At 41.3% G+C, this 14,594-nt stretch overlaps 1 protein-coding gene across 2 annotated transcripts in view; it reads right to left on the bottom strand.

The window, feature by feature from the left end:
* The window catches only part of Cpq (carboxypeptidase Q), a 352,278-nt gene that overhangs the window by 57,690 nt on the left and 279,994 nt on the right, over window positions 1-14,594 (bottom strand). For both annotated transcript variants that reach the window (XM_038342182.2, XM_038342183.2), the window contains one exon: window positions 3,959-4,160. In XM_038342182.2, coding sequence (XP_038198110.1) covers window positions 3,959-4,160 — 202 coding nt within the window. The remainder of the gene's footprint in view (window positions 1-3,958; window positions 4,161-14,594) is intronic.

The raw sequence follows: 14,594 nt of genomic DNA, 5'->3' as shown, positions 1-14,594 counted from the left end.
CAAAATCTTGACCTTAAAGTTGAAGAAGAAATGATTAGTGACCATAGGAGGCAGCATGCACCCAAGCTCCTAATTACACCAAACAAGGCTGCCTTTGCAGCTATAGCACCAAAGTGCCACAGAAAACCAGAGGGGCACAGAATGCTGTGGGCTGAGAAAGGATTTGTGAACACAGACTGTGCTGAAGGGCACAGAAGAGCAGGGGTATCGGTGGAGGCACGGGGATAGTTGGGTTCTGAGATCTCAAGGGAAGAGCAGGGGTGTCGGTGGAGGCATGGGGATAGTTGGGGTCTGAGATCTCAAGGGAAGAGCAGGGGTGTCGGTGGAGGCATGGGGATAGTTGGGGCCTGAGATCTCAAGGGAAGAGCAGGGGTGTCAGTGGAGGCACAGGGATAGTTGGGGTCTGAGATCTCAAGGAAAGAGCAGGGGTGTCGGTGGAGGCATGGGGATAGTTGGGGCCTGAGATCTCAAGGAAAGAGCAGGGGTGTCGGTGGAGGCATGGGGATAGTTGGGGTCTGAGATCTCAAGGGAAGAGCTCTAGTAGAAAAGTACACCCTAAACACTTTGTATTAAATCTTTTTCTCCCTAAAGTGTTCTATTTCTGTTGCTAATTCATTGTCTTGTTGGATTATAATTCATGACAGATTTCATCTTGTTCAGCAGGATTTTTTCCTCCTCTCCCAAAGAAGACATTTTCAGAAACTGAAATACTTGTTTTCAATAATTAGTAAAAATCATGAATTCAACCTGTGCTTTCAATAAGTATTTTTTTCTATTAAGCATACATGAAACACTCAAGAAAAACTGAGGCCCAGCCACCAAGTAGTCACTTCAGATTATGGATATTTAACATGATAAGGGATCCTTAGTGTTTATTTGGTCAATAGAAGAAATGAGAGGAAAAGAAGAAATAGAGCTTTGATATGGATTAATGCAAAGCATAGTTTAAATAGTTTGTTGACTCCTACCCTCAGGGCAGATGAGTATGAGGTGCCACTGCATATAAAATACAGACCACACACAAAACATATATTTTCATTTTCCTTTAGGTCAGTTATGCTTGTTGTCTTTTTCAGAAGTTCTAGAATGTTTCAATATCCCAAGTGTTATAAGGTGGGCAGTACAGGAATAACCCAAATTTGAAACAACAAAAGATAACATAGGGCTGGCAAGATAATTCCGTGAATAAAGGCACCTGCTATCAAGTCTGATGGCCTGAGTTCAGTCTCTGGTTCCCACAAGGTGGATGGAGAAAACCATTCCCAGCAAGTTGTCTTCTGATGTGTGCCTTGGTGTACACGCACACACATACAAACACACGCACACACATGCAAACATACACACACGCACATACATGCACACACATGCAAAATGAAACACCGACTCCTCAGAAAACCTGCTGACCTGGAGGCAAGGGGAGGAGACCAAGGAATGTGAGGAGAAATACACAGTTATTTACAATAACAAACTCCTTTCTCCCAGAGGTGAATTATTCCAGGCAGTAATAAACTGAAATCCTTTGCATAAGCAAAAGCTGAATAAAACAAACACTTTAGACACTGCCCAGACGCCTCTGTGTTACTGCCTGCTGTGGGGAAAAGGCCAGCAGCCTTGACATCAAAATGGCCTGATCTCAGTTACTTGTGCAAATCATGTAATCTCTCTGAGCCGATTTCCCCATCTTTAAAATAAGGGTAACTGTACCAACTTCTAAAGGATACTCTCAGATTAAAGGCAGTATTTTAAAAGAAACTTGACTGGGGGCTTCATGAATGGTGGGAGCCACAAGTGTAGCTTACTGACTCTACAACCAAAACAGGCAGATTTCTCATTTCACCCTGCTAGGTGGAAAATCAAACATGCCTTTGCTGAGGCCAAGAGGGAAGGTACCTCATTGCCTTATATGATGGTAATCAACCTCGCTGTTCATTTCATGCAAATCAAGTCCTATGGAGAATAGTCATGTGTAGGAGTAAGTGAGGGGCTCTTGTGGTCAGACAGAAAAATGTGATGGTGGAGCAGTCGGTATAAGGTTTTTTTTTTCTGTAGGAGGAGGGCCCGCTTGTTTGTCCTATCTGCCTGACTAGCTTAGTCCCGAAATAACCATACAGAAACTGTATTAATTAAATCACTGCTTGGCCCATTAGTTCTAGCCTCTTACTGGCTCTCACATCTTGATTTAACCCATTTCCGTTAATCTGTATATCGTCATGTGGCAGTGGCTTACTGGGAAAGATTCAACATGTCTGACTCTGGCGGCGGCTCCAGAGTGTCTCACTGACTCTGCCTTCTTCCTCCCAGTATTCTATTTGATTTTCCCTGCCTACCTAAATTCTGCCCTATCAACAGGCCCAAAGCAGTTTCTTTGTTCTTTGTGAAAGCAACACAAAGACAGAAGGACCTCCTGTACTATTTTCCCCTCAGTTCTGCTGTAGAGTTTGGTTCCTTCTGCCCCTTTGGCCACTCCTGGTCCTTATCCAGTCTCACTTACTCTGACCCAGTAGCCTTTTCATCACAGCAGCTGCCTTGGTGGTCCTCAATTAAACACTTGCTGAGAGAATGTAAAATGTGATCAAATGATCCTGAGCCACTCGAAGCATAAGCATTTGGCCCTATACTTTGATATCCATACACTGTATGTATAATGTTTTAAATATGTCAAAGAATTATGCACCATTCTAAATGGAAATACAGATTTCTAAGAATTTCAAGCTTTTGTTAAAACACGCATAGGGCAAATGGGCAGAATTTGAATCTTCCTTTATAATAAAGTAAAGACTTAGAATTTTTAGTTATGGACATTCGTGTAAATTTCCAAACCTAATATATGCCTTAAAAACCCACAATACCTCAAGAACAGGCTTTCTTTAAGATGTAAATCTTGTAGCTGTTGGTGAGATCTGTTTTGTAAGTAGGAAGCATGGTGGCAGAGTACCTGGAGAGCCTGTTTTTGTACATATGACACACGAGAATTCTGGAAACAGTAATGCTAACTAGCTCACAGGCCAGGCTTCCCACTTAGATAACACAAACGCAGAACAATTTGCAGGTGGATCTTTGGATATTCTTTTAGATATGGATGTAATGATATTGGAGGCACAATGTAGGCTCAGAAACAATACCAATAACTCTTTGCACGGCTGATCTTGGGCAGATTTGTGGATCAGCACAAATTTATGTTCTTGAAATCTATTCCTATCACTGTTCCTATAACTCACAGGTGTATTTGCATTTCATAATTTCATTTCTGTCCTTGGCTTAGGACAGAAGATTCACGCCACAAATCACCAATCAGGGTAAGTCAGTTTATGCCCAAGCTCTTGTGTGTGTGTGTGTGTGTGTGTGTGTGTGTGTGTGTGTGTGTGTGGTCATGTGCTTGCCACAGTGTTCCTGTCAAAGTCAGAGGATAAGCTGTGAGAGCTGGTTCTCTCCTTATACCACCTGGGTCCTGGGAATCAAACTCATCTCGACGGCAGCTGCCTATTTCTACCGGACCTTTTTGTCAGCCCTATCTTCAAACTCTAATCAGAAGGATCAAGGACCAACACAGTTATAAGGAAGCATTCCATCCTCAAAGAACGAATCTCTCATGTGTGGGTCTAGCTTCATTAGAGTGAGGGACGTTTCCCTAGTAGGGGCTAAGACAGAAGGGAGTTGGAAGCAGTGATTGCTTTCCACTTTAGTTCTCAAAGTTTGGTTGTGAAAACACAAAATCTATCCTTAAACACAAATCAAAACCAACAGCAGATTCATAGGCTGAATTCTGCAATCGTTCACTGCAGATGGGGAAGCAAACGCACCATTATCCCAACTGTGAAAATACTCTGAGTCTACCTTAGTGGCAAAAACATAGGATTTCCATGCATATCTGCCAGTAACCACCGTGACATTGAAGTAGAGATTTTATTTCACGTTGGTGACAGTGTAAAGGAACCATCATCTTCACTTTTGGTCTTACCAGGCACTCCAGCTTGGATCCAGAAGTTAATATCTGTTCCTTCTCCATCACTAAAGACGTTGGTGATGTTGAGGGGCTGCAGCAGGCTCATGACCTCCTTCATGATAGCCCTGGCCTTGTCACTGCCGGTGAACTCCAGCCCCATGGGTAAGAAGGTTCCTGAGTCAGACTCCATCACCAGACTGTAGTTGGAAATATTGACCTAAATAAAATATAAAAGAGATAAGTGTTTGTTTCCCATCTATTGCTTCTATGCTATCAAATGATTCACCTCCTCACAGATTCTTGTCAAAACAATATTGTTCTTCCCTGATCAATATCTAGTCTGTGTATTTCCTGATGGTTCTAAGATGTACAGGTAGGTTCCCATGGGATTTGTCACACCTAAGAATTAACTGGAAAGTTACAAAAAATGTAACAGAGTGAATGCAATAAAATTGCGCAATTATTTTTATAGCAACAATAGTTTTTGAACACTTTGCTTAAGGCACTACTTACCAGAATGTGCTATGTACTCTGCAGGAGGAGTAGAGTAACCATTAATCTTACCCTACTATGTACCTTGTGAGATAAATAATCATTGCTCTAACAAGAATGCCCACAGGTGCAGTAGTGGCCCAATGTCCTGAGAATAACCAGCCACTTTCTGATTGGATTTATGTCCCCCTCTAGAAGATGAAACCCATGCTTAATGCCATTATCAGGCCAAGAACCTATGACTAGACAAGTCATAGCTCCTAGGGAAGAAACTTAAACTATTATACTGTTAAAATAGCACAGTATTAGACTGACTTCTAATGACTTATTGCTATACCTATAGATTGATGCATCTTTCACTCCTCATCATAGAAGCTTCTGTTTGCACTAGATAGTGATTAACACAGAGAGCAACAACAGGCCAGGTGCAGAAGATAAAAGATTCCAGAATCCTCAGTCCTAAACTGAATATACCACACCTCAGCCTCCCTAAACCTAGGGGTAATTAACAAAGAAGGGGTAGAAAAACTGTAAGAACAGAGGTGGTGGACGACTACAAGGAAACAGTGTCTTCTGGACATAGCAGGACAGACGTACCCAGGAAGTCACAGCAGTCGGGACAGCACACATACAAGCATACAAGACTTGTGCAAACCCAAGCCAGACCAAATCTCAGCACGGCTATGGGAGGTAGGCACAAAATTCTACCCCTAGCTTTGGGGTGGTCGGCAATTGTTAGCTGCTGAAAGAGGAACCATCGGTTTTCTGTAAGGTGACCACGCCCCCGTGGGAGGATGCAGCACACATTAGCCTAGACGGAGACAAACTGAAGACACAAAGTCATGCGGCATGGATCTGAGATGAGTTATGGGAGGGGTGGATATGATCATAACACACTCCACAAAATTCTAAAATAAGCAATCTGACTTTTAAAAAGTGCACGGGTAGCAGGTAGACATGTAATCTGGCAGCCTTAATACTTCTCTCTGTTCTACCTCTACCCTAAACACTGCAGGAAGGAGAAAAGCAAAACTATAATACATCCGATAAATGAAAATAGAATTGGGCACTCTTGTATGCGAAGGTTCCCAAGTTGCAAACAAAAAAAGCTTGTTGGGAGTGTGTGATATGAGGAAAACTCAGCTCTGCCTTCCGTTGCTTTGTGTCCCATATCCAAATGGCCACTTCCAATTTTCCAGTCACAAGTCTTAAAAATCAGAGATACAAATAGTACAGTCAAACAAATGAATAGGTTTTAATTTTTCCATGATCATAATACAAAGTCTACTCAGATAGAATTTATTATCTCTGCTAATAAAGTAATTTAATTGAACACAGAGCGGAGTGAAAACAAAAATAATAATGTCTTGCTACACCATTTCCTTCCAATTAGGAATCAAAGCCTAAAATAATAAAACTTCCCTTCAACCCAAATAAAACAGGATGTGTACAGACATCAACAAACTAGAATCGTGGGGAGGATAGAGATGTTTAATTTCTACTCATGTATGGTTCCACTAGCTGCTGCTAACTTGATAGCAGCGTGTTGTTGTTTTCTATTCATAAGTAAACAGGGCCATATGTTTCCTATAAAGAAGCAAGAAAACAAACCATCCACCATACGTGACATCACTTCCCTCTACTTATGGAGTCATCTAAGCGTTGAGATACCGCTCTTCACAAAGGAGCTGCAATGAAGCCACTGATGCTCAGGAATGTGAGTCACAAGCTTCAGATTACTCAGCATGAGCAGCTCAGGGTAGGTGGGAAAAGCTGATCACTGCTGGAGACAAGGAGGAGAGCCATGCTCCATGTCACCCCTTCTCTGTGCACGCAGCTAGATATTCCATCGCTTGTTACAGAGCATAGGGGAAAAGTCTATTTCTTGAGACAAATGCTTGGTTGCTGAGATGGCCAACTCTGGTTTTAAAACAAAAAAGACTGGGACACACAGAGGAAGAGTCTAAACAGCTCAAGGATGTTAGGATGTCATCTGTGACCTCACTTCTCTCTTAATAAAGCAGTGGCTGTCTACTAGGAGCCGTGGAAATGATTGCTCATTGCCATGCACTGAACATAACCCAAGGCAGGGAAATGCTGTCTGTGACCTCCTACTGCAGTTCTCAGTTACCCAGCTCATGCTGGGGGTTCACAGCCTTCATACGCTGCAATCACATCCTGCAACACTTCTTTTTCCCCTTTATTCTTTTTCTTAAGGTTAAGCAACTTGGCCAAAAGCAATTTGGTAACCATTAACATTCTCTGGTTGTAATGCAACATCAAAAAGAAGGAAACTGCTGAAAATACATATTGAATGTTTTAAATTGCTTGCTTTATAATATAAACACAAGGGTGATATGTGTATTCTTTCCTTTTATAAAATTCCCAGCATTCCTTTTTTTAAAAAATATATGGACCCATGTTCCATAACATCCCCCTTTCTCCCTAAAATTAGCTTCTTCTTTGTTTTAAAGCTTTTTAACTGTCTCATAACATAGAGAAAATAATTCACCAGAAAATCATGAGAAAATATGCCCATTTCTCAACACATCTTTTTTTTTATTATTATTAAAAGTGACAGTGAAATGCCCAAGTAAATGAAAGGAAAGGAGCCTCATAATTATTTGAATTTGGAGCGTAATGTCCTCACTTTAATCTTCAAAGAAGACAGAGTCTGTGCTGACATGGGGCAGTTGGCCCCAGCACCACTTTCTGGCTGTTAATGCTTCACAGATGATGGTGGCAACGCTGTTTGGTCAGGTGGTAATCTCAAAGAAAATCCCGAAAGCAAACCATCTCATGTGTGCTGGGTGGCTGCAGTCACCTTGTGCAGCTGTGTCAGGGACCCTAACCCCAGCACGGCAGGCATGGGCTCCTTACAGAGCTCCAATCCAAACCCAGTCCTGGCTGGAAGGTACATAGAGAAACGTCTCTTACCGGATGAAGTTAAAATCAGGTTTTGCTTTCTGGTCAGGTCTGTCTTGGAGTTCAAACTGTGTATTTCTGACAGGCTCCAGCATCTGATTTTGAGCAGCCATGGGTACCCAGGGGAGAGGTAGGGAAAGAATGATGGCAAGGTCGAGTGCCATGCGTTACTTTCACTTGACAGCTAAACTAGCTGAAGCCTGGGGAAATGGGAAGCCTTGGGTAAGTTACATTAGTACTAAATTGCAGGTACCTATTGCAGTTTAGCCTACATCGTGCTGGAGATTGGAGCAGAACGAGCAGCTCACTGAAGCCCAGATCTATCCCTAAGAGTGTGTGCTCGGAGGTATTCTTCTGTGTAGTGAGGAGCAGACAGGCTGCGTTCCTGCCGCCCTGGCTCCCACACAGCTAGCTTTACATGCGAAATATCAACACACAAATTGTATTCTTTTAAACACTGCCTGGCCCATTAATTCCAGCCTTTTTCTCACATCTTGACTAATCCATATCTATCTTTTTTTTTTTTTTTTCTTTTTTTTTTTTTTTTTTTTTTTTTGGTTTTTCGAGACAGGGTTTCTCTGCAGCTCTGTTTTAGAGCCTGTCCTGGAACTAGCTCTTGTAGACCAGGCTGGCCTCGAACTCACAGAGATCCGCCTGCCTCTGCCTCCCGAGTGCTGGGATTAAAGGCGTGCGCCACCACCGCCCGGCAAATAATCTATGTAACACCATGAATGGTGTCTTACGCGGAAAGATTCAGCATGTCTGGCCTGGTGGCTGGCTTCATCGCATCTCGTCTGGCTTCTCTCTGAGGAGAGGCACGGCGGTCTGTCTAACTTAGGAGAGGCGTAGCATCTGACTGAGCCATCTACCTCACTTCCTTCTTCCTGTTCTGTCTACTCCGCCCACCTAAAGGCTGACCAATCAAATGTGCCAGGCAGTTTCTTTATTAGCCAATGGGAGTCCTTCATCACTACTGTGGGACAATCCTCGTCCCATTTTTACAATGTCATTTGAAGCAGTTTGGGTTTCAGTGAATTCTCCTCTTGTGCTAGTCCAAGTCCATTGATAGTCCTTAAATGTATTAAGACATATCATTGCTCACAAATGTCACTATGGCAACCATAATGAGACAGCAGGCTAAAAATACTGAATGAACATCAGCAAAAGGATACATTTTAATTACGTAGGAAATAGAATTATATTTCATTCTGATATTTGAAAAACAATGAAATAACTAGGGTATTTGGTAAATTGGCTAAAAGGGGACTCTAGTTAACATTAATGTCTTCCACCAGTCTATAGCTGTATTATTGATGTAGCAACATAACTAATGAGAGTCATGAGACTCAAGATCTCACAGTGATATTTTGATTTCCTCTACGTCATGCCACTGGCTTCATATTCATTTCTATGTAGAAATACGGAAGCTTTGAAAGGATAGCCATCCCTTCTTACCCCACTACCCTGACAGTCTCTCCTTGTCCCTACCAGCTCCTCTCCTTCTGCAAGCTCAAAGGTCAGAACTGAATCCTCAGTGAGAGAAGCACTCTCTTCCCTTGGCACCTTTCTTAAAGGAAAGAAAAAGTTCTGTGTTTGATGATGCAAATGTACCAGACATCGGAGTACTTTCTGGGGAACTTCTCTTGCCCAGCTCTGGGTTGGGAAGCCTACAACAGCTTCTTTAAATCTCTCTGAGATTATGGCTGACAGCTGGGTTTATTTTCTTTCTTTTTTTTTCTTTAACTTTCACAACAGCTATATTGCTTTTATTTATTTAAATTATTTATTTGTTCATTTATTTATTTATTTCATATTCCAAACACACTTTTCCCTCCCTTCTCTCCTCCCATTTCTTCACCCTACTTCCCTTTTAATCCCCCCTCCCATTCCTTCTCCATCTCCATTCTCAAAACAACTCTGAGATTCCACTTTATACCTGTAAGAAGGGCCAAGATCAAAAACACTGATGACAACTTATGCTGGAGAGGTTGTGGGGAAAAGGGAACACTCCTTTATTGCTGGCGGAAATGCAAGCTGGTACAACCCCTTTGGTTGTCACTATGGCAATTTCTCAGAAAATTAGGAAACCACCTTCCTCAAGATCCAGGAATACCACTTTTGTGTATATATCCAAAGAATTCTCAATTGTGCCACAAGGACATGTGCTCAACTACGTTCATAGCAGCATTATCATAGCCAGAACCTTGAAACAACCTAAATGTCCCTCGACTGAAGAATGGATAAGGAAAATGTGGTACATTTACACAATGGAGCACTCACTACACAGATAAAAAAATAATGACATCTTGAATTTTGCAGGCAAATGGGTAGAGCTAGAAAACATCATTTTGAGTGAGGTAACCCAGACCTAGAAAGACAATTATCACATGTGCTCACTCATAAGTGGTTTTTAAACATAAAGCAAAGAAAACCAGCCTACAAATCACAATCTCAGAGAACCTAGACAACAATGAGGATCCTAAGAGGGACATACATAAATCTAATGCCCGTTGACTGAAGAATGGATAAGAAAAATGTGGTACATTTATACAATGGAGTACTACACAACAGAAAAAAATAACGACATCTTGAAATTTGTAGGAAAATAGATGGAGCTAGAAAACATTATTAAATTGGGAGCATGAGGACCATGGGAGAGGGTTGAAGGGATGGGAGAGGCAGGGAGGGGAGCAGAGAAAAATGTAGAGCTCAATGAAAATTAATAAAATAGAAAAAAGAGAAAAATACAAAAAATATCTCTTTCATTGCACCTCCAACTCAACCATCCTGATCTCTCATATTCTTATCTCCCCATTCCATCCTCTCCAACCCCTGCCCCCAGTTTCTCATCTATTTCCTCTTCCCAGGGAGACCCATGCTCTTAGGTCTTCATTGTTACCTAGCTTCTCTGGGGTTGTGGATTGTAGCCCGGTTATACTTTGTTTTACATCTAATATCTACTTATGAGTCAGTAATACTGTGTTTGACTTTCTGGGTCTGGGTTACCTTACTCAGGATGATTTTTTCCTAGTTCCATCCATTTTGTTTTTGTGCTTTAACCTATTTGGTGTTTTGCAAGCTTCTTGTATTCTTGTACTTTTATAGGCATGTTCTTTTTTAGGTTGGGAAAGTTTTCTTCTGTGATTTTGTTGAATATGTTTTCTGTGCCTTTGAGCTGGGATTTGGTCTTTTCATGGTGTCCCAGATTTCCTGGGTGTGTTGTTTTAGGAATTAATGGGATTTAACATTTTCTTTGACTAATCAATCTATTTTCTCTATTGTATCTTCAATGCTTAAGATTTTTATCTTCTATCTCTTTTATTCTGTTGATGATACTTGCATCTATAGTTCCCATTCACTTCCCCAGATTTTCGATTTTTAGAACTCCCCTAGATTTGTGATTTATTTATTGTTTCCATCTCGGCTTTCAAGTCTTGAACCATTTTCTTCACCTGTTTGATTATTTTTTTTCTTGGCTTTCTTTGCTTTCTTTAAGGGATATAAAGATTTCCTCCATTTTTTTGTTTGTCTTTCCCTCAACTTCTTTAAGTGAATTTTTCATTTCCTCTTTAAGAGTCCTTATTATGTTCATAAATTGATTTTTAAGTTCGTTTTCTTGTGCTTCCGTTGCATTGGAATGTTCAGGTCTTGCTGTTGTAGGATCACTGGGTTCTGGTGGTGCCATACTGCCCTTTCAGTTGTTGAATGTATTTTTACACTGGTGTTTACTCATCTTTTCTTCCAACGGGTGTGGCTTATCCCTGTGCCCTGAAGATATGGATTGGAAATACGTCTTCACACTTTAAAGACACAGATTAGAAGTGGGTCTTTCTATGTCAAATAATTAAGAAAAAACTCACAGGTGCACCCAATTATTTGAATTTTAGTTGATTTCAAATATGGCCAAGTTAACAACGAAGAATAAACATTAAAATAATCATATTTTGTCTTACAAAAATACTACTTTATATTCAAGGACTGATACAGTTCAGAGCCACGCCAACTCAATTCATGTTTTTTTCCCCCCTGTGGGAAAATAAACAGCACTTGAGCACTTCCTGGTTGTGACAATATCCCCATATGCTCTATTTGTTCAAATACTTTCACTAATGTTAGTAAGGATCTGAAATGTGCCTTTAACAGGAATTATTTTTTAAGTGTGCTTTTCCTTTTCCACTTGCAAAAGTACAGTAGTGGGTCTGAAGCTTCAGGGCTCTTGGTTCACTCAGTGAGCTCATGACTCACTTCGTTCCATTCCTTTCATGATGAGCACACTACACAGCCCTATCTAGTATGCTGGCCTGTTGTACTTTATTCCATTTGTGTTTTCTCCTTGTTTGGCTCCTATAAAAATTTAAGGCCTCCTATAAGTAAAATCCCCAAGGCCACAAATTAAAGAATCAGGAAATGGTCAAGAGCCTAGAAAAGGGAAGGGAGAAAGCTGTGCACCCTATGCTGCATTTCCAGTTTAATAACAGCATGTATGAGCAGCTCAGTAAACACTGGTGGGGGAGTTGTAGACAGGGCTCCACTGGCAACTTGAGGACACTGTGTAGCTCTAGCTGTGGCTGCTGATGTAAGAGGGAAGAGAGAGTAATTCTCTACTGAGCTTTCCTTATCTTGGAAAAGAAAGTAAATCTGCAGTTCCATGAAACAGCTGCTGTTGGGCCTCTCGTGCATGTTTGTAATCCCAGCTACTGTAGCTGAAAGAGGAGCAATGCAAGTTCAAGCTTGGACAAGGAGAGATCCTGCCTCAGTAAAATCAGAGGGCAGGGCATAGAGAGATGACTTAGAGGTTCAGAGCCCTGGCTGCTTCTCTGGAGGATCGGTATGGTTCTCAGAACCCAAAGGCAGCTCACAACCGCCTGTAACTAGCTCCACAAATCTAATGTCCTCATCCGGGCTCTGAGAGTACATATGCAACATGTATTCACATCTGCATCAATAAAAATAAAAGTACATTTTTGAAAGTAAAAAGAGGGCTGAATATATTGTTCAGTGAGAGAACACTTGTCTCAGTGACCAAACGTCCAAGTTTAATCCTCAGGATTGGGAAAAGGAAAACTGAGCAGTGATTTTTCAAGGACTCATGTCTATGGGAGACTATTTTTGCGTCTTTATAATGATGGATAGTGGATAAAATAATGGAACTCTTTTAAAAGATGCAGAAACCTTTAATTTTTATAGCATTCTTCCTGATATATTGGTCATCAACTAAAGTAAAAGATAAAATATTAATATTATTCAGGGATAAAATGTAAGTATGCAATAGCTATTAGGAAGAAGCTGAGGAGGGGGCTACAATGCACCAATGCACACTTAGCCCTGGGCATTCCTACTTTTCATGCATACTTCAGTACGATTATTAATGGGGCCCTATTTCTTCTGCAGCAATGTCTTAGTTCTAACAGTAAATCACATGGAGACCCGTGAAAGGTGTTGTTTACAAAGACCTGGATAGCAGTGCAGGGGGCACAGATCACCAGCAGACACTAAATGGTTGCCACACTAAATGTGAGGAATTTTATGCACATGCATCAAAGGCCAGAAAGAAAATACAGGAAAGACTGGATAAAACGTTGGTAGAAGAGGTGATGTTAATCCTAAGAACAAACCCCTTTTCTTGAAGTTCTCATGCAATGAGAATCATGCTTGTTTACAGTATATCCCAAGGACATAGCCGAGAGGAACCTTGAAATATTTGACAAACAAAAAAAAATGAATGAAAGGATTCTAATGTATGCCTCCAAATATTGCTTTTGAGACATGTCACTTTACCAGAGCATGTATGGCAAAGTCTGAAAGCATATGGCAAGTATGCTCTACAGATATTACATCCTCAAATATCAACTGTTCTTCCCAAAATTTTATAAGTGTTATCAAAACATCCCAGCACTGAGATCACAGTGAGAATGACACTTGGTTTCTCCCTCCATACACGGTCTTCCCTTGGCTTCTGGGATCTGAAACTGTCAGTTCTCTTCATGTCTTACTAGTACTCCTTCTCAGTTTTTATTACTTTTCTCAGCTCTCTCTCTGGTCTCTGGGTATTGGGTGGTCAGAAACAGTATGAAAACACCTAGTCTTTCCCCAGTTCACACCCTGCTGGAAATCACAGCCAGGTGTAAGTGATTTTATTTTGTGATAAAGTCCAAGTCCATGTGCCTGCATCTCTCTCCTGAATTTTGCATGTATATTAAATAGCTGTTCGTGTCTTAGTTTCCTATGCTGATGTAACAAATCACTACAGTCTAATAACATGAAACAAAGAAATATGTTCTCTTTGTTATGAAATGACTCTTGGAGGATTAAAGGCAAGATGCTGGTAGAGCTGGTGGGCTCTTTCTGGGGGCTCTGAGAATCCTTTTTCTTCATTTTCTAGACTCCAGAGGCTGTCTGCATTCTTTGTCTCATAGCCCCATCATATGGCCTTTCCTCTTCCAACCCACGTCCTTACACTGCTTCTTCCTTCTTTGGTCTCCTTACCTCTAAGGAACAATGACTTACTAAACAGCAAAAACACTGAGCTATTGAGTCTGAAAATCTTGATAGTCATTTTTGACGCCATGTGGGTTTTACCTTCCAAATGCAGTATTGTCAGTGAATCCTGTTGCTCCACTTTCAACGTCTACCTGAACACCAGCAACTCTGGACCTCACTGTCCAATAAGAGTGCTGCTGTAGTGTCCAGATTATCTTTCTGCCTCACCACTCGGCAGCCTCTTCTCTGCACTATAATTTTCTGTGTTAATGAATCTACTCCCCTCAAACTCTCCATGTGGCTTTCTTCTGAGTATGAAAAGCAGAGCCCTTATCTTCGTAAGTTCCTAGTCACTCACTCCCGTCCTTCCATTGTTCCTCATGCCCACTCAACCACCATCCCCACCAGTCCTCCTTGTGCCAGCCACCTCCAGTTCTTAACCATTGGCACTAGTGTGCTCTCCAGGAATTCTTTCTCACTCTCTCTCCAGTTTTCTGCTGGCCTCTGCTAAAATGTTATCTTCTTAGACAATTTATTCCAGACTCCCTCATGTGAAATAAGACTTCCTCCACTGCTCCTGGTAGTAGTCTTTAACTCTCTAATTCAGCCTTATGTTTCTCCTTTGTATCAACAGTGAGATCCCCTTTGTATCACACCCCACTTCCTTCCTTTGTAGTACACCGTTTGAAGTGTTCTTGGCAGGCCTTTATCCAGGCAGGCCCTCTGACTTTTTCTAATAATAGAACCCAGTGAA

The sequence above is a fragment of the Arvicola amphibius genome, chromosome 9, assembly GCF_903992535.2.
Source record: "Arvicola amphibius chromosome 9, mArvAmp1.2, whole genome shotgun sequence".
In the NCBI taxonomy this organism is placed as follows: domain Eukaryota; kingdom Metazoa; phylum Chordata; class Mammalia; order Rodentia; family Cricetidae; genus Arvicola; species Arvicola amphibius.
The sequence above is the reverse complement of the archived record's forward strand: the minus strand, read 5'-3'. Positions and strand labels throughout refer to the sequence as shown.